We start from the raw sequence: 20,198 nt of genomic DNA, 5'->3' as shown, positions 1-20,198 counted from the left end.
ATATAACATTATCATTTTCAAAAAGCAAATGTGAAAAACATCCATTCAATGCTATGAAACTTAATTTCATTTTCAGAACATTTGTGTGTGTTAGATAGGTCTCAGCAAACTAAAAAAAAAGAGAAAGATGGACAAACGTGCACAAAGACCTAATCTTAAAAATCAAGGTCTTACCAATTTAAGCTATAAACAGGAAGTGGGAAGGAAAAGAAGCACAGAGAAATACACATACAACTTAAGATCACGATCAGACTTTCTCCACATTACTCAGTGTGTGTGGCAAATTTAAGAGTCAGGGAATTACCCAGTTATGTTCATACTAATCATGCTTTATTGGCTAAACAGAGTAATACTGATCACTGGCTAAATGACTTACAAGACTAAGTATACCTGCAACATCCTTGAAGGAAGCGAGCAGTTTCACAATAGTCTCTAATTGTCTCCAGTTTCTTTCAATGGGCAAACTGTATGCAGGAGTAATTTTGCTGCCTGCTGACCTTGCCTCTCAAAACCCATTTCAGTGCCTTGTAAATGTGACGGATCTTTTTGTCAAATATGTTTCTCAAATGCTCACTTCTCTGTCATTATATCTAGGTCTTCCTAATGTGGGCTTAAGCCTATTTCCGGGGTCCACTCAGCTGAGTACGAGTATTCCCTAGAATAGCAGGGAAGTATCCGAACATACATTATGTGCCTCGCATATCTTTTCTTTTGGGGGAGGGGATTTTTTAAAGATTCTGGGGACCCTGACAATATGGGGTGGAAATCCTAGTCCTCCTCAATGTAATGATAACCACCATCTGACTATAGCTAGATCAGGATTATACCCACACTAAACATATTCAGAACACTTAGGGAGGAGAGTGTATGAGATGGGGGCACAGATGTCAGCCTGATGCCTGGCTGACCTCGGCTCCTTACGTGTCTGTGAACCAAGGTCTACAAACAAGGAACTGGTCTGAATTGCCTGTATGAGTCTATGAGAATAGATGCTTTGTGCATTTGAGAGATCATAATAGGTTGCCTGAATGTACGCCACTATTTTTCAGAAGCAACTGCAGGCTAAATACTATAAAACTGTTCCTTTGTACTACAATGATTACTATGAACATAGAGGACAAAATCACATATCTCATGCTTTTTACCAGCTATACTGGTATTAACCGAGAATCAATGTTTTCATTCAGTCATATTAAACGTTCATGCAACTACTGTTTTGTGTCACCCCAAACCCTTTCTCAGTTGAAGACAACGAGTACTTTATTATGACTAGGTGGAAGCAGGATCATGTTCATTTAAATCTTGATTGTATCTGCACAAATAAAAGAATAATATATTGTAGCTGCCGCTATATATTATACACATCCAGGATCCTTGTTACGCTATGTAGATATCTTCTTCAAAGTATAAAAATTATGTAACGAACTGCATTGTCTTTTGCTCAGCACTTTCTTCTGCACTTCTGCCTATGGCATGACAGATATTTTGCCATGGGAGTTTGAGCAAATAAACTTGGGATCTGATTTTTGAGGTTTTTCGGCTGCCTGGTGATGCAGCCATTTCCTCATACTTACGAAAGCACATGTTTTCCCACTTTCCAATTAATTCAAACAAAGTTAAATCAGTTAAATTAGAAGTTGGTCTACTTAACTTAATCCTTCATTAATTACATATGGAAATGGTCCACTTTACAACTAAAATTTAAATGCATATTTTAGGCATCTTTACAACCTAATTGTCCTCAATTACCTAATTGGAAATAGGCATTTATGAAGTTAGCTCCTGACAGGACTAGGCAGTCGCTAAGCAGGAAGGCTGAGGATCTCAGTTTTACACTAATTATAAGTTTGTATTTAGATGGAGTATACATAGGCAACATATCCAAACCAACCTTTTCCTATTTTATAGATGTGCCCCGAGGACAAACATATAAAGATTGAGGCTCCCGTGCTGTATTGGTAAATAACTGAAGTACATAGATTAGCTAAATATAAGAATATACTTTTCTGTAATATAAAAAACAATCTCAGACTTGAAAATGAACTTTCTAGAGTTTGTCACAGAGAAGTATTAGAAATACCTCTTTCCCCGCACTTAGAAAACATCACTATATAATAAGCAGTGAGATACGGTGACCTCAAACATAGCACTAATAGAGCTCAGAAACAGTGAAACAGAAACCTTCAAATAAATGAAATATGAAATTAGCATTTTCAATACTATTTTTCTGCCACATCTCACTGTACTATTTCCTTGGCCTCTAGCTGATAATACAAACTTGATTCAAGAGCTATGGAGTAATTCTTCCTGAAAACTAGCCTAAGGCAGTTTCTCTGCTAGTGTTAGCAACTGTGTTAATAAAGTGGTTAACAGCTATAAAATAATTTTCTTCACCCTCAGAAACATGAGAAATTTATAAACAGAAGAGAAAGGATGCCAAAGTTCTTCCTTAACCAGTTGTATGTGAGACAGACAGAAGGCAGTGTACACGATTATCTTGTGTCTAGTGGTCACACGATTCTGTCACTGGTAACAACATCACTTACCAAGAACAGCAGTAGTGTAGACAGTACACCTCTCATAAAACAAGCCTTTCTATTTGGTGGTGCGTATCAAATAAATTAATTCAGGCTGTGGATGGCCTAAATTCATTATACAAATATACATCTACTTCAATTAATTGCTGTGATTCAGTAATGGGATGCTTTGACAGGTATAACAGATGCTGGTTGAAAGAACCAAGTTGTATTCATTGACCTCAGCTCTTATGGTAAAAACATGATTGTCAGAGCTTGTGGACTCTGCAGGACATAAACCCAACATTGTGCAGTAGTATTTGAACTGACATTAACCAAAAGATTGTCCGTTTAGTTACTGATTCACTATTTTTAGAACTAGACAGGTCAAAAAAAAAAACCCTCGATGGCAAATATTCAAGTGCTTCTTTACATAACAAACAGAAAATAATACAAAAATAATGCATAAAGGTTTAGCTTTTCAAAGAACACTGCCCACTACTACTACTACTACTGCCCACTGTCCTACTTCAAAAGATGCAACAAGCTATGTATTCCATACCCAGCTTTTCTCCCTTCATACCAGAAGAACTTCACAGATTTTGAGTTATTTCTCATATACGGAAAGCCCAGCTATAGGAGAACGTTATCTCTGGTTATCTTTTATCGCTTGTAAATCACTCAGATTTTTTTAAGGAAACGTGTGACTACGTTTCAGTACCATAGGACAGTTTCTTAGAAGACTTCAGTTACCTGGATAATACCTGGCGAGGCCAGTTGCACTACCAAAAACCTGCCATAATAAGGTGGGATCTTCTTCTCTGTTCCGCTTGAATACATCATCCAGTGCCGCAGTCCAGTTGAGTTCATTTAATACTATTGTCGCTGTCAAAGACAAAACGTATTTGGTATTACTGAGTTATGTCTTCAGTCAAGCAGAAATGACTACAAAGAGGAAATTAAATTGTCGTAGAAAGTCATAACATTTTGTTTAATGAATCAACAAAAATTTAAGGAAATTTAAGGAATCACACTCCTCTTTCTTGGAATCCTCTCTTCTTACCATTGCATTATTTACATGCCATAACTCTCGGATTATTTGCATATTCAGTATCTTCTGTAAATATTTTTTTTTCTGAGCTGTCATTCCAGTTCTACTTCCTAGCCATAGAAATGTAAATGCAAGTATATAAAGGCAGTATTTCTATTAGTCACACCACACTGCAATAAGAAAGACTAGAATGATGCCAGGAAAAGCAGATGAATCTTTTAGAAAAGCTAACAAAGAGTTCCCATTCAAAATGGATGTTGTAAGGGGATTCCGGGGGAAAAAGGCAACAAGGAGCATCAGAACTCTGAAATGAAGGTGGGACCAGCATGCACAATAGCACTCATTGCTGCACGCTCAAAAGATCTTCATGTTTATAGATGTGATCACTTAAAGAATGACCAGCGGAGTGAACATTAATATTTATGAGGAAAAAAAGACTAAAGATGTAGACACAAATCCTGAAAAAAGCAATACTTTAATTTAGACACTGCTTACACTATAGTATTGCATGCAAGAAGTTTCAGTTCTCTTGCAATAGAGAAGTCAAGCTGAAATTAAAAACAGTTCAAACTTAAGGCAGATCAGTGGCATCAGGGTACAAAATTCTGTATCCTGGTCTACATTCTAGCCCATTATCAATGTGAAAAAAAAGAAATAATCAAAATAAGGACAAGTTAAAAGCTAACATTTGAAAGTTGATTTCAAAAGTACGGTTGTTGTAGGTACTAGAGAAATGAGATGGCAACATTAAATTTTATAGGCTTGTTTTTAAAAGTTCAGGAGAAAATTGCTACACCATCTGTCTTGGAGAAAGGTTTATCTGTTTTTCAAAGAAGTTTTAAGAGACTATTACTCTCTCAAGATACAACTTTTTATAGAAATATCAAATTAAATTTCCAACTCTTGAGACTTCCCATAACCAGTAAGCTTGTACTATATACCTGTCTCTTTGTCAAGTTGGTAATTATAAAAATATATATGTTTACTTGAGAAAGAGGAATAACTCCCTTAGGTATCATAACAACTCAATCATCATTTTAAAACGGTTACTATTCAATTATGTCTTTTAGAACCAGTTTGATCTACTGTGTAACTATGCCTTACGCACTGTCTTTCTAAATTCTTTTGAAGTTTGACTTTGTTTCAGATCTTACTTCCCAAAATGGCTACACGACGTTATTAGAAGCTCTGCCATCTACTTACTGAGACAAGAATTTCCTTCCACGCTTCAATTTTGTTTGCTTCATGACACTGTTTTCTCACCTGATTATTGAGCGCTTGGCCCAATGGAAGACCAAGCCCATAGCTCCCCATGAAATTTAGGGCATTGCAACGTAGGACACTATAGGCACATGGGAGACAACAATTCTCAAAGCTTTTCCCACTGACAAAATATTTGGGTTTCAGGGTCCTCCGTGGATTCCCAAGCCCCATCAAAACATAAACAAATGCATTTATCCGGCCTTGTGAACTGACTTATGTTCAGGCCCCCCCAACACATACTTGAAAAATACCATTCTACACAACGTGGGATAGAAGGTCTTCAGCTGAGCCCCAGGACTGAAACTTGGAGGACAGGGATCTCCAGGCCCAAAACTGTCAGTGGCCTTACCCTGTTGGTCAGATCAATGATACCCCTACTCAGCAAAACATCTAATCGGGGAAAAATATATTTTAAGTTAATCACACTCATAATTGCTTTTCTGAATCTCTGGCTACGCATGCCATGAAACTGCCTCCTCTGATATGAAATGGAATATAATATTTCTAAAGAGAGTATTTCCTTCAGACAACAAGCCCTACAAATGAATAAGCTATATCCAACATTAAGATACAGTAAACATATTACTATACATTTACAAATACTGTTGCAAAGGATGTCTTTGTAATATAATTCAAATATATATATCTTACACACATACATATATAAAAAGGAGTAACTAAGGAAGAAAATATAAAAATAGTAAAATAACTTAGTACTGAAATACTGAGGGCATATATTGCAACTAATAATTTCAGCACTTTGTTAGACTTGTTGAGATGAGGCTATAAAGCAAGAAATATGGTTCCCCGGATCCTATTTGTAATATTTGTGGAGAAGTGATGCCCTATAGTCAGTATCAAGAGTTTTATGTTCTTATTTATGTCCCTGTTTCCCCTCCCTCCTCCTCTCGCTCTCCAACTTTTTCATAGGGACTTCAAAAAAAACACAAATAATATCCTAAAAAACAAATAAAAAATACCTAAAATTTACAGCTGGGAAAAAAACTTTTGTCAAATCTGAATGACTGAAAATAAAAATAACAATATGCAGTTCAACATAAGCAACAGCGCAGAATAGTCACACATAAGTGATACAAATAAAATCTGGGGAAAAGCTACTAACAATATGTAACATATCTGATCCCACAGGCTGAAAAACACATCTTCCTGAACTCCAGAAATTAATAGTTCAGTGCCCCAGTCCCATTTCAGAAATAAATTTAAATAGCATAATTGTAAGCTTCAACACACAGCAGCTTCCTCTTCATTTACTTTCTCATCTTGATAAAAATAACTTGTCCCATACTTGGAAGAAATACATACAGTTTATTTGGCGGGAATGCTATGTAAATAGCTCATTGTATGATCACTAAAATAAGTATTTCTGGAGCACTTTGCTATTTGCAATTGAAGCTTGCTTACTTTATTGTTAGTTTGTTTCCATTTTTTGCCATTAACTAGTCGCATGAAGAGCACATCCAACTTGTGTTAACTAATCCAGTGGACAGGAAATAAGGTAACAGTTGTTAGGAATTAATCATTTATTTCCCCATGCGTTTACCTGCAGCATTTACAGCCTCTTTCCTTCTGCTAAAGAATACACTCTGGACTTTAAAAAGCAAGTAAAAATCAGTTCCCCTACTTTTTTGAATGCAGTACCTCTGGTAAGAGGCAATTTCAAACCAATACCAGTTGATTCTGGTTTTAAGCCCACAGTGACAGATTTGAAACTCGTCATCTGAAGAAAAGCAAGCAAAAACGTCACAGACAGCAATAAGATTATTTTTAAGTAGTTCCTCCTAAGACAGCATGATTCTCAACATGCACATTGAAACCAATGCAGTGCTGCTTTGACTAGCTCACAGTAAAGACTGTGCCGCTGTTGGAGTATCCTAATTGGAAGATATGAATTTCTATTGGCTTCATGTGAAAAGTGAGAATTTCACTTGCTTTTCTGTTATTTAGTAAGATCTAAATGGATCTTACTAAAACTGAAATGTTTAGAAGTATTTTTGCCACACTTATTGAGATGCTGTATATTCTAGAAACGCTTATCTTTCCACTTCAGTTAACCTCTGTACAGGAAAGAGCTTTTGACTGATAACTGGCAGAAAATCTAGTTTGAGACAACTCTCCAAAAAACTTATTTCCAATTCTGCTAAAAGAAGCCTTTGAAAATTGCTTCTTCAAAGTACTTCAACTGCTACTTTTCACTTGACGTGGGCAAGATGAAAAAATGAAATTCATCATCGCACAATAGGCAACATGATTCTTTCCAGCTAATTCCACTGAACTCCATCCATCTTTTTATTTTCCTCTGTTCTTTATGACATGAGATTCAGGGGCCTTGACATGGAACAGATTCAATTTTCCCCTGCAAATGCAATCAATAAAATAGAGAGAGCCCTACTGCTCTCTCTGTAGAAGAAATAGGAGAATACACTTCTGATGATTTATTCAATGTATAGGCCACGGCCTGCATATGAGGCAGAGTGTAACTTTATTTGAAAATCCTGGGAGCTATTTACTATAGCTGAAAATATGTCAGCTACTGTTCCCTGGTGAAGCAGCTATACACGCACCAGGGAGAACAGAGGAGGCCGCCTCTGCACTTCACTAATTGTCTGTTACTGTACGGAAAGTATTACAGCTCCACATTTTGCTTAATGAAGTTGACTCATTGAATTCTTTAAGGATAACACTGACTAGTTATTGTTATGAATGAAATACATATTTGCAGTCAAACATTAGGGCATTTAAGTGGGCACGGAGGGAGCATATATTTGCAAGCATATATTTTTGTATATGCATGCATTGACACACACTCCTAGGCTTCTATCTGTATCCATAACATTCAGATATTTCAAATATTGCAGATATTCTACTGAAAGTCCAAACTAGCCTTTTTTAGGACTTGTATGCTTTACTCAATTTTTCAAGCTTAGTTTCCTTCCAGTTTATGTTAAATTAAGTGCCATGTTACGTACTCTCAACTATCACTGGAAAATTGTGCTCGTGTTGGATTGCAAAGGAACAGCCTGCCATAAATTTCAAGAACCTAAGAATATTTTTATTAGATGTTTTTACTGGCTCATATATATACATTTTCTAGACAATTCCCAAATAGAGACATTTTGAAGAACAATTCTGTTAGTCGCTTGAACTTCAACCCTTCAAATTTGGATGTATGGTTTGTCATCTATTTTATGCAAAGTTTAGCATGAGCAAAAGGCCAGAGCCAATGAAGGGTTTAAGTGCCTCCAAATTAAATACCGTCTCCTAGGTAACTGTTCCCCTGAGTGGAACTGGGAGTCTGAATTTAGACACTTACGCTTTGCACAAAATACCATGGGAAAGTATTCAGCTCAAAACAGTCTTCTGAAAGTCTTCACAGCTCATCAGAAAACAGCTAGAAGAGCTGTACACTGTAATAGACACTGTAACACTGTACACTGTAATAGAAAACTGAGAACTGGGAAGTATTTTACCCCACCTCTCTCTAGAGCTTAAATAATTTAATCAGAGCTGCAAAGGATGCACTGCCATCCACTTAGAATAGTACACCGCACAGTCCTCCAGAAGGAGGAAACATGTCTGAAAATAGAGATCCAAGAAGGGCTCTTAGGGTGTTTTTTTAATTACACAAGTAATTACTGGATAAAAAAAAAAAAAAAAAAAAGACATAATCCTGGAATAAGACCAAAGCAGAGGAGGTGCTTGTTGCAGCATCACACTCTTAACTGGTATGTTCTGTTGTGAGTCTCGTTTGTTTTCTTCGCTGCCTCGTAAATCTCGATTTTGAGCTTCACAATAGCATAGTTCTATCACTGAACACAGAATCCAGTCCAAAGTCTGCACCTTGATATTCAAAATACTCTAGAAGATTTCCTTTATTTATTTTTTTCAAGAAAACATTATCATCTCTACACACTTGACCTCATGCAACAGCTACCGTCCATTAACATAGAAAAGTTCACAAGTGCAGAAGTACAAGCCAAGAGATATCCTGCTACTAATCATTTTTCAAAGAAAATACAGAGAATATACAGATGTATATATTCTGTATACAAAGAACATACAGAATAGTATTTTTAGTTACATACCACTTTTTCACACTTAAGAGCCTGCTAATTTTATAGACACTTACAATAAATAATGAAAGCCTATGAACTAATTACACTGCTTTATCCCTCAAGAGAAAGGGACAGAGCAAGACGATTGTGATGATTTATATTTTTAATGTTGATGCTCCTTTCACATTTACTTGTTGAAGGATAATATCAGGCTCTATGTAGATAAAAAGTACATCTGTAAATCCAAAACAAACACCTAATAATATGGAAAAAATGAATAACTACATAGAAAATTATTTTTGCCACAAGTGCTGCATAGGTGAATTTCTTCTGACCTATCGCGAGCTTTTTCTTAACTGATTGTAACTTTTTTTTCCTAGCATACATTTGTAGTAAACTGTACCTCTTAGATACCTCTTAGATTCATATTTGTGCATCACATGAATATGTATCTACAGAACTGTACATTTTAAATATAGTTTGGGCACATATTTCAGAATGTCAAATTTATCAGATTAGTTACAAACACTGTAATAACACGTTTAGTTTGTAAAGCATCTATCAGCTGATTTGAAAGTGTTCTTAGTGTGTGTGGCTAACTATATTAGAAATTAATTACACACTTTGGAAAGTAAAGACTTATAAAAGGTGAAAAATACAAATTAAATAAACATTGTCTAGTCTTATCAAAACAAAAATGTTTTAAGAAATGGAAAGGAATGTTATCCTTTTCATTTGAAGCATAGAAGGCCAATAAGAAATACAGTCTATAAATTTAACATAAAATAACTATCATATAGTTTAGTGGCATTTCCAATTGAATAGGTCTTTGTCTGAAGTGATGCTTTGCTTAACGTTGTAAATATAAATCCGTTACAAAACCTTGCTTTGAAGGTAACGTTTGCATTTCCTACCATGACCAAATTTAATATTACCAAATAATTAGAATTTTTCAGGTTTTATATATATATATATATATATATATATATATATATATATATAACACCCATGTATGTGTCCATTATATAGATATCATATATAATTCTGTTTCTGACATGCATAAAAGCAATCCAATCAAATAATTTCAACATATGCTGAAATACAATTTTATAGAGTAGATATTTTACAATAGTAATTAAAAGCACAAATGATAAAATGGCATGCACTTTTCCCCTTTTTTCTTTAAATAAATAAATTCTCCACTCCCCATTAGATATATGGCATCATGTCCCAGCCAATTCTATAAATAAGTCCCTGAAGAAGTCACTGAAGTCTAGCATACTGTTGTGTCTATATCAAATTAAGTAAATTAATTGGTAATGCCGTATGATGTATGCTGACTGGTTTAGGTGCCACATGCTGATAGCTAGAACACCACACTAAAAGCTCATTAAAATAAGAAACGCCCAGGAAAAGGAAATGAAAACAAAAATGTCAAAAACAGAAGATGGAATTAAGCTTCTATTACTGCTCAACAAAAGCAGTTACTAAAGCGTAGAGTCATGAAATCTTCAGTACATAGTTTTTACATAGTTATTTTCTCACTATAAAATGGAAAAGATGCTCTTACTAGTAATAGACTAGCATCCTATTATTGCTTATGTTACTGTTTATTATTAATTTTTACCAGGAACTTCAAAGTAGGCCCTCTAATTTAAAGTAATTTATTCTTTAAAAACAGATGAAGTTTCATTTTTAAAATGTGTTGTATTTTTATGAAGATATAAGGGATTAAATAGCAACAAAACACCCACTTAAACATAACCATAGCTATACTATAGATGTTAACTCTGATCTTCCTTCAGTTTGCTCCAATTTTGGTTAGCATTTCAAAGGATATATCAAATTAAACTGCCTATAGAGGTATGCTTGATTTGCCATGAAGACTTCTCTCTAGAAAAATGTTAATTAAGTGTTAAAAAAACCAACTAAAGCAATCAAAAAACTGTCTAGAAATCTTTTCTGGTATAATTTATTCAACTTTGTCTTCAGGCTGTCAGGATCCATCACTTCAATAACTTTCTAGTCATTAGAGCACCTTACAAGATCAATAAAACCTAGCGTGTAGCTGGGGTAAGTTAGAAGGAAGAAGATTTTAGAAATAAAAAAATTCTGAAATACAAAAAGACAGGTTTTTGACCTCCCATAAATGAGCTGGAAACAGGCCAACTTATCCAAAAATAAGCTTTCTCCTACTTCAGGCATTCTGCAATGTGTTTTAAGTATTTTGCTCATTCCCATTATAATTACCTGCGGTCTGAAAATTCAGTTAATTCAGAAACTGATGCTATTACAGTTAATTTTTATACAAAACACCTATTATGAAGTTGTTACAATTTTGTCTTGCAACAGGTACACTGTCATGGTGATTGCTTCCATCCTAACCTCAGTCCCAGTAAACTGGAAAGCACAAGTACGTCCCACAGAAATACAGCTGTGTTTGTACAATAACGTAAAGATCGCTTGACCTTGTCTGGAATAGGACGGCAATTTGCGTTGTCCATTACGCCAAAGAGATGAACTCTAAGCAGAACAAGTCCTGAAAAGAGCCACTAAGGTGACTGCTGAGAGGAGACAAAGAGTTCGAATTCATTCAACCTATAAAAATGAGCAATCCTGAAAAGGGTATGTAAGCATAAAGATGGTGCTGCACAATAACAAAGGGATATAATCTAGTTAAGAATAAATTAGAGCGGGAAATTAGGAGGTTTCTTTTAGAGAAGAAGGTCTTAGAATGGACTTCTGATAGGAGAACTGACAAAGAGGCCGTACCTTCCACTACTTTTAAGACTAAGTTTGATCAGTTCAGTAAAGGAATGACATGGACTAGCTAGATTAAGAACTAGATCTGATGACCAAAAAGCCATTTCCAATCCTTTTCTGATATATCATGTTCTGTTCCAAATAAAGAAAAGCTCCTTTTAAAAGCTGAAGTTCAGTAATCACAAACAGCTGCTTTATACAGACTTAACGAAGCACAAGAATTAGCAGTAGAACAGCTTTCCTTATTAATTTTTAATTCATGAATATTAAATGTTTGCAAATAAACTATGGGAAATTTTTATTATACGAATATACACACACCTCCCCCCCCCCAGAACACAAAATAAATAAAATTAAATATATATTCACATATATAGAATAGAATAGACAAGAAGTCTGTGCTAAGGTTTAGGGCATTTTTATAAATATTAAAATGGTACTGTGGTTTTGGCTAATGGATTCTAATCTAATCCCCATGTAAATGAAAGTTTAATGAATGGCAGGGAAATGAGCAGACTGGTTTAATCTATCTAAATGCATCTCTGGCAACAGAAATCCAGGACACACCGAGTGTGAGGGGAATACAATGCACAAGTGGGAAACGTGAGAAAAATGATGATGAGATAAAGCCCGTTTCATCACCTGAGCCAGCGCAGATGTGACAGCCCCTGCTCCTTGTCAATATTCTAACCATCTCCTGGATGAGTTTTGCAGACTGAAAATAATGAAATTTCGAAAAGCCTTCTGTTTTTCTGCTTGCTTTTGGCCAACGGTTGCGCCACTGTCTTCTCTCCCTAGAGAAATTTGCTATTTCATAAATTTGACGAAGACAGATATTTTCCAAAATTCAGCTATCCAAGGAAGAAGTCTCTTCTCCCTCCAGTAGTCGGAACGTGTGTCTCACATGCCATTGCATTAGTCCTTCTTGGAAACAAAATATAAAAATAAAATAGAAATTCTCAATCTACAGCATGACATTGCTAGAGGTATTGTACTTTGACTGTTAATTAAGCTTGCTTTTGTATTATTTGCAAGGTTATATAGAGGAAATATTAGTATAACTCTTCCTTAAAGAGGAAAGGAGTCTGTAGGGTACGAGAAAGGTCATACAGTTCAAAACTAGCTGCCTCTGCAAGAGAGCTTTTCCTTCTCTCTCCAAAGACACCACTAAGATTTCTTGCTATAAATAAACACTTTGTGTATATCTTTAAAAGAAGAAAAAAATGTGTTTCTTTTACTTAATCATCTATAGCATTAATCTATGAGGAACAAGGTACAGATTCCCAGTCCTGTGCTTCCAAGCGACCCAGCTGAACCCCAGTGCCCGGGTGAATCCTGGCTTTCCTGAAGTTAATGGCAAAACTCCCCTACCGCAGAGGGAAGTGATTTCATCCTCCGTCTTCAAAACACTGTCTACCCTGCGGTGTTCATCTGGTCCCTCCATATGCACTAGACTGTCAGTCTAGTGTAAAAACAGATCACAGAACCAGGAGCCAGGACTTACTACTTTGGCTTTTAAAGCAGATGAAAAAAAAACTTAAAAATCGCTTTATAAAAATCAAAATACCTTTGAAAAAACGGAAGACTCAAAAGGACCTTCATAAATGCAGTAAAATTCAGCTCCTTTAAAGCTTTTTTGTCTCCCTTCATACTATGAAGTACTCTCTCAGGATTCACCTAAACTTTTTTAAAATCAATACAGCAGTTCTCTGTGTTGTACAAACAGCGTTCAAACAGAAATACATTTTATAATCGTGTGTTTCCTGGAAGTTGCTCTGTTTTTCATTTGTTTTGTTTGTGATTATATAAAACCACAGGAAGAGGCAGTGAAGTTGTACAAAATGGTTTAAACAGCTGAAATGAGATGAACAATGAAATCATATTGCCTTATATACCCTATTTTTAGATAATTTAAACTGCACTATACTTTCGCTGTTCTAGCTTCCAATATTTAAATTCAAAGGCCAGAATCCTTCTTGAATTAGTAAGTATAATAATAATGCAGAATAAGTAATTCTGCATAAGCAGAATTTTTAAAATCAGCACTGCTGGGTTTGAACTTTCTAAATATTTATGTATAAAGTATTCAAAATAATAGGAAGAGATCGATGTCTGAAGGAAATGCAGACATAGATGGAACTGCTATAGAGTGGCAAAAAAAAGCATCTGGAACCAAAATGGTCAGGAGGAGACTTAGCCCAAGTGAGCAACTCATTGCCTTGTTTCTCTAACACTGTCCTGGTTGTGGTGGCTTCATCTACGCCAGCAAGCAGCGCAAGCAACGGACGCAGGCTTGTTCAGCAAAACTGCTGGTGTTGGGGATGTGACGCTCCCATTAAACAGGTCTTGGAGGTTTTACTTTCTGCTACATCCAATCTGTCCTGTAGACCGAACACGCTTTTGCAGCTGAGGCAGGTCAGGTCCAGTTCGAGAGGGACAGGTTTGAGGGGCATCCAGCAGGCACGCTCTGCGACACCTCTGAGTCGCTCCTGAGCCAAACTAAAATGCTAACGAGACAGATCCAGCTCAGATACAACCCTAGTCTCCTGAAACGATTATGAAAGGTCATATAAATTAGATAGCTGAGAAAAAGAAAGGATTTTCAGTGATAAGAAGTATACAGTCAGCATGCCATACTTAGCTCTATACTCAAGCATGTCCTTTTGACTACAGTAAAATGTCATTCTGCGATTTTCATCGCCCCAGTCATCTTCAGCAGCAAATGTGGTTGGATCCGACTATGGCTGTATTATCTACCATAACTGACAGGAGAGGACACTCAATTTCAGCTAAATGGGCCTGAGCATGATAAAACAAACAAAACACATATTTTTAGATACATAACAACTCAGAGTATGTGTGTAACAATGCAGCTTCTTATCTAAAAAAGCATTGCTTTCTCGGTAAAATAATCTGCAGACTGATGCACAGATTCCCAGCTGTTACAAGCTGACGTATTTTCACTAAAGCCACTGATACACTACCACTGCATACACCAGCCGAAAAGCTGACCCTGATTTTATACATATTTCCTTCAGTATTAAAACATGAGAACCACAAAGCGAAGCTAAGCAATTATGGCACTTTAGGGATCTGACAGCATTCTGTCCCAGAGTTATACTTTAATCAATTCCCATAAATGCATAAAGCATATAGCAGCGGTTCAGCGAATGAGACAACAGGCAGTAGTAAAGAAACCGGAGTTGTGCCCCCAGCTTACCTAAACTAATGTAACAACACTGAAGTCACTGGAACTAAGCTGATTTGACACATGTGCTTGTAACTTTGAGTTTAACGTTGACTTTCACAATGATTTCATAATCTCACTAAGCCTCAGCTCCTCAGATATAGAAGGAGAAGGATTATATATTCTTAACTTCATTGTCACATTTAAGAAACAACTAAACTTTGTCTTTAATGTCTTCTGGTATTTTGAATGATTTCTTTACATAATCTGGCATCGTAGTGTAAAAGTAACTTGATAATGAATGTATTTTGGATATTGTTATTTATCTTAACAGAATTTAAAAGAAGTGGCTAGCATTTTGCAATTGTAAATGAACATAAAAAGCACTACAGAAGAGTCGAATATAAGCAAGCGCATTATTTTTTTTCCTAGCATCAATCAGACAATTGGAGCAGCAGTTGATGCTTGCAGAGCAATCAAACAAAAATTACTTTTTCACATCATTATAAATATATTTTATTTTATATTTTCAGACTCCACTGGCAGAATTTTGAAAGGATTTCTTTTAGAAGAAAAAATAAATAAAAAATAGTAAGTTTTTAAGAGTTACTCTTCTCTTTTTTTGCAAGACCCCTCTATTTGCGCAGACATCAACCTGGAAAATTTTATTTATTTCTTCGGCTATCTATCTGCAACATAGAACCAAAAACCTTAAAAGGTGCAAATGCTACGGATGACTGACTCCTACAAAGTAACTTCAGATCAAAAAGCACGGACCAACCCTGAAAGACAGGGACCAGCCAAAGATACAATCTGTTGCTCAGAAAACTGGATTTCAGGCTAGCAGTCAAATGTCCCAGTCAGTGATCCCCAGTTATCTCTGTGCAGGAAGAAACTATTTTTCTTTCCCCCTTTCAGGGCAGTTTTTGCAAGAGCAAATCATAAGCAGAGACATCTTGAACGTAAGGAAACAGCGAATAATGGACTGTCAAAAAGGCAGCCATCCCGCATGGCAGCCCACAACCAGCTGAAAAAGCAGACAAGCGACCATGCCTATGCTCAGGAGGCCCTCAGCCCTAAGGCGGGGAAGGGAAAAGAGAAATGCCATTGCAAAGCAATTTGCCACGATTAATCAGTTGCTTATTAATGTATTAATTATTTGTATTATGATTTCATTTTGCTATGTACTATCTAATCAAATAAGCAGGCTTCTTTTACAACTTGAAGACTCTAAAATGAAAATTAAGACATAACATAATGATTAAGGCAAACAGGAGCAGGGGAGTAAGAATACTATTGCGGGAAGAACCAGCTTGTCAGCACAATAAGAAAAGATGGTTTTGACTATTGCAAAACTGTGCCCTATCCTTCAATTACCTACTGTCCTTTCCCATGTTTTAGTCAAATAAAAACAACCGCTTAATGTCTGTCTGCCTCTAGCCTCCCATTCCCTATTTTCTGTGACAGAGAAGTCTGATTAACCTAGTCCTTGATTTGCAAGTGGGAAGTATTTTTACTGGAACAACGACAGGCAAGGTGGTGCCAGAACTCCTTTGCTGGAGAAACCGACAGACGCTGGAGACAACTTAGCAGAAAAGGCGTGCTCCGCACAGGCTCGTAGTTCAATACAAAAAATGAGAAAAACAAACACTTCAGAAAAGGGGAGGAGATCAAATTTGCAAGAAACAAATGAGACATTTCAAGATAGTAAGTCAAAATGAACTCTTGCGAGACGGGCAGAAAGTAGTTCATGAAGTTAGCTCAAAAATTTGTACTGATCATACAGAAGTGGAAAGAGAAATAAAACATTAATCCCATTAGACGACCCTAAACAAAGCTGCTTGCAGAGAAGCACTAAGAAAGATACTATACAAACCAGATATTTTGTGCCATTTTCCACCAGCAACCATCAACAAACACATACAAGCCTGTACAAAAGCACCCGCACGTAGGCGCTATCATTTGTAGCTAAATACATCATAAATATTCAGCTCCTTCTGGCTTAGAAAGGAGCAAAGTTACCTTCAAGTCAAAAGATGAAAAAAAGACTCAAATTGCACAAGGCTCTTAATGGATCTACTGTTTAGGAAAAACATAAAAATCAGCAGTTGTCCAGTTAGAGACATATATTCAAGCTTGCAGCGGCCTGTCAAAATGACGCATCGGTTGGACTGCTGTTTAACGCCTTTAGCTCTCTCCTAATGTAAAGAGCCATTCCTAAACGGCTTATTAGTTTATGTACACATACACTCAAAACAAGACGACTTGAAAATCAAAACAAATGACACAAACTCATTTTTAATATTCAATCTATGTTCAGAACCATTGCACGCTTCCTCCTTACTTCTGTGTTTTCTACATTTTATTCTTGTTCCAGCTCATTTGGGTGACACAAAATTATAAACTACCTACCAACTTAAGTCATTTCTGACTAGATAAAGTTACATCAAGGATTGAAACTCAAGTAGCACCCACATGCTTCACATCAATATGACATATCGCATTCCTGTGTTAGAAATTAGGTGAAAACTAAATACAAAACTCTTACACATACTTAAACAAAACATGATATGTTGTACAAAAATGACTGAATTTTGGTTCAGGATTTGACTCGTAGAAGGAGTCCTGCACACCAATGAGCCTGGGAAGCTACTTTGATGGCTCAAGACAAAGATTAATATTACAAAGACGAGATATATAGTTTAGTTCTAGAATGTGTGCATGCAAAGGGAATCAGAGGCAGTTTCAAATAATCTTATGAATGTAAAATGTATTTTAGTAATTAAAAACAAAATCTTGAATTTTTAAAAACCACATCCAGAAAAAAAAATACTGAACTGCCCAAGAAACGGGACCTGTGTTCTGGAATCAGCATAGGATTCACAAAGCTGGCCAAAACCACAGCACAACATCTGCAAACACACCTAACACCTCCCTTCCCTGCAATAATTACAAAGTAAATTTACAAATTGAATATTTACATAGCTATATACTTGCATGCTTATATTTTATCTAGCTATATGGAAAAGAAGCAAGATATCAGCTGAATCTATGGTTTTGACAACAAAAGATACACTTCTCACGCTAGGGTAGGAAGTAGCTGAACTGAGCAGTTATTTCATTTTCCCTCAGGTTACATATTACTTCAGTTCTACCCTAGGCTTTTTCTAGCTGTTTCAGCCAGTTGTATCTTGCTCGCAATCTCGCTCCCTGCCTGGAGCTGTCAGTGTATGTACTCAACAACATGCTACTAAGTATAAAGACAAATATTCAACTGCAAGAGTCCGTTTTCTCTGTGAAAAACTCACCCAGCCAGCTGAGCTTACTGTTGTGCTCCTCAGAGAGCTTTAACTGAGTACAGGAACGTACCGCTAGTAGCTCAGAAAATCTTGTAAAAAGCAAGGGGATAAGCCATATAAGCACATTGCTTGGACTGGTGTAACACTTCATCAGAACAGAAGCCTGCACAGATATGAAGTGTCCAACAGAAGACAATATTTGATAACTCAACTAGAGGAAAAGGTACACACACATACACACACACACACACACGTCTTAAGATTGATTTAATCAAATTTTCCATTGGCATGCATATGGATACACCACGGCATGCATATGGATACACCACAGTGAAATAAAATAATCTAAATCCTTAAAACGTATGTTTGAGGATTAGCTACAGCTTCAGTAAGCCATACACACAAAATTCCAACGACAACCACACCCCAAATTTTAATCCGTTCTCATTCGAATACGTTGACCTTGAGAGTTTCTTTGGGTATGAATTCAGGATCAAATCCATCATTTCATTCAGTGACTTTATGCATTGATTTAATAAGCATACCGTTAGCCTAAATATTGCAAATAATGCAATAGGTCTGCAGGGTATATCTGAAAGAGGAACAGAACAAAGCTCTAATACAGGAACTTTGGTTTGCTTTTCTTTAGACCGCTACTTAATAACTATGGTCATCTGCTTTACTGTTCAATTTAGCAACTTGCATATGAAGTCAAGCACTGAAAATAAACACTCAAGTAATATGTCTTGAGAAAGTTGAAGTACCTTAAAGCATGAAAAATGCTAATGGTTCATTAGTGAAAGATCATGAACCAAATAACTCCTCTGAGGAAGTAGTAAAAAAATCTCAGTGCTATTGCAATTCCAATCTTAAGAGATAAAAGACTTAGTTTTGCAATAAAAGATTTAGCTTTGGGAGAGTACAGTAACTACATTTCTTAGTATCCATGGAAGGAAGAATTTTTTTTTTTTTTCGGATAATGAATCTTTAAATGTATCTTGATGCTAAAGTTCATTGTGGAATTAAAGATATATTCATTAGGAAAACAATAATTCTGTGAAGTATATGACTAATTATTTTGAGGAAGAAATGCAAGAAATAAGTCTTCAAAATACAAACATGACAAAGCTTCCATCAACTGGACGAAGTTTCCTTGGATGTGTAATTCCCTGAATCATACTTAATACCGTCTTCATTTTTAGTGCTTTTTCTTTGTGTCCCCTTCACCCTCCTGAGAAGTGTAATGCAGCTCTTCCTTGTCTTCAAAAATAGACTCATTTATCGTCAGTCCTTTACGAGGCTATTAACTGAACAACAAGAACAAAAAAAGTAATTTGGCCTGAAATAATTTTATAAAGAACCAGGACTGGCTGAACAATACTACACTTTCTAGGATACATAGCTTTTCTCCCCTCGGATTTGCTGTTTTCTAATTGCTCCCAGAAGGTAGCACTTCATTGCTGTGAAGGCTCTGCCAGAGCTCCATTGCTGGTGAATTAGAAACTAGATACTAAATATTTAGGCAGGAACATGGAGGGCAGGTACTGAAGCTTATCAGAAATACTCATCTGTGGTAGAGGCTGCCTAGTTTAAAGGCATTAAACTGACTCAAAGGAAGAGTCGATTCCTGATTTCCCTGTGCTCACAGCTCACCCACCATCTCCTTTACTTTTTCTGGTGCTGTAAGAGAAGAGATGATCATGCTTTAGGACATAACTGACACCTTCCTTCAGTGCTAGAGCTTATACAGGGAGCAGTGAGGCATTACACAAAGCCAGCTGGCCTGGGAAACACTGCTCTGTTTTCAAAAGCCATTAAAAAAGGAAAAATTATTGGCACAGGGTATAGAAATAACACCATTTTTGAACGAGTAACTGAAAAAAAGTTAGAAGTACAACAGTAAAAGTAGCAGGTACCCTACATTAATATTGTTTATACTTCTACATGTATTATCATATACTCTGATCTTTCTGGTGCAATGATCTGTATTTTCCTAGGCTTTGGTGTATTGTACCTATTTTCATGGTAATCTTATTCTTGGAAGAA

The 20,198-nt window shown here is 36.2% G+C and overlaps 1 protein-coding gene across 3 annotated transcripts in view; it reads right to left on the bottom strand.

The window, feature by feature from the left end:
* Nucleotides 1-20,198, bottom strand: part of CACNA2D1 (calcium voltage-gated channel auxiliary subunit alpha2delta 1) — a 424,104-nt gene that overhangs the window by 123,575 nt on the left and 280,331 nt on the right. For all 3 annotated transcript variants that reach the window (XM_068922316.1, XM_068922406.1, XM_068922480.1), the window contains exon 7: nucleotides 3,270-3,401. In XM_068922316.1, coding sequence (XP_068778417.1) covers nucleotides 3,270-3,401 — 132 coding nt within the window. The remainder of the gene's footprint in view (nucleotides 1-3,269; nucleotides 3,402-20,198) is intronic.

This window comes from Struthio camelus, chromosome 1, assembly GCF_040807025.1.
Source record: "Struthio camelus isolate bStrCam1 chromosome 1, bStrCam1.hap1, whole genome shotgun sequence".
Classification (NCBI taxonomy): domain Eukaryota; kingdom Metazoa; phylum Chordata; class Aves; order Struthioniformes; family Struthionidae; genus Struthio; species Struthio camelus.
This window is presented reverse-complemented; position numbering and strand designations above follow the sequence as displayed.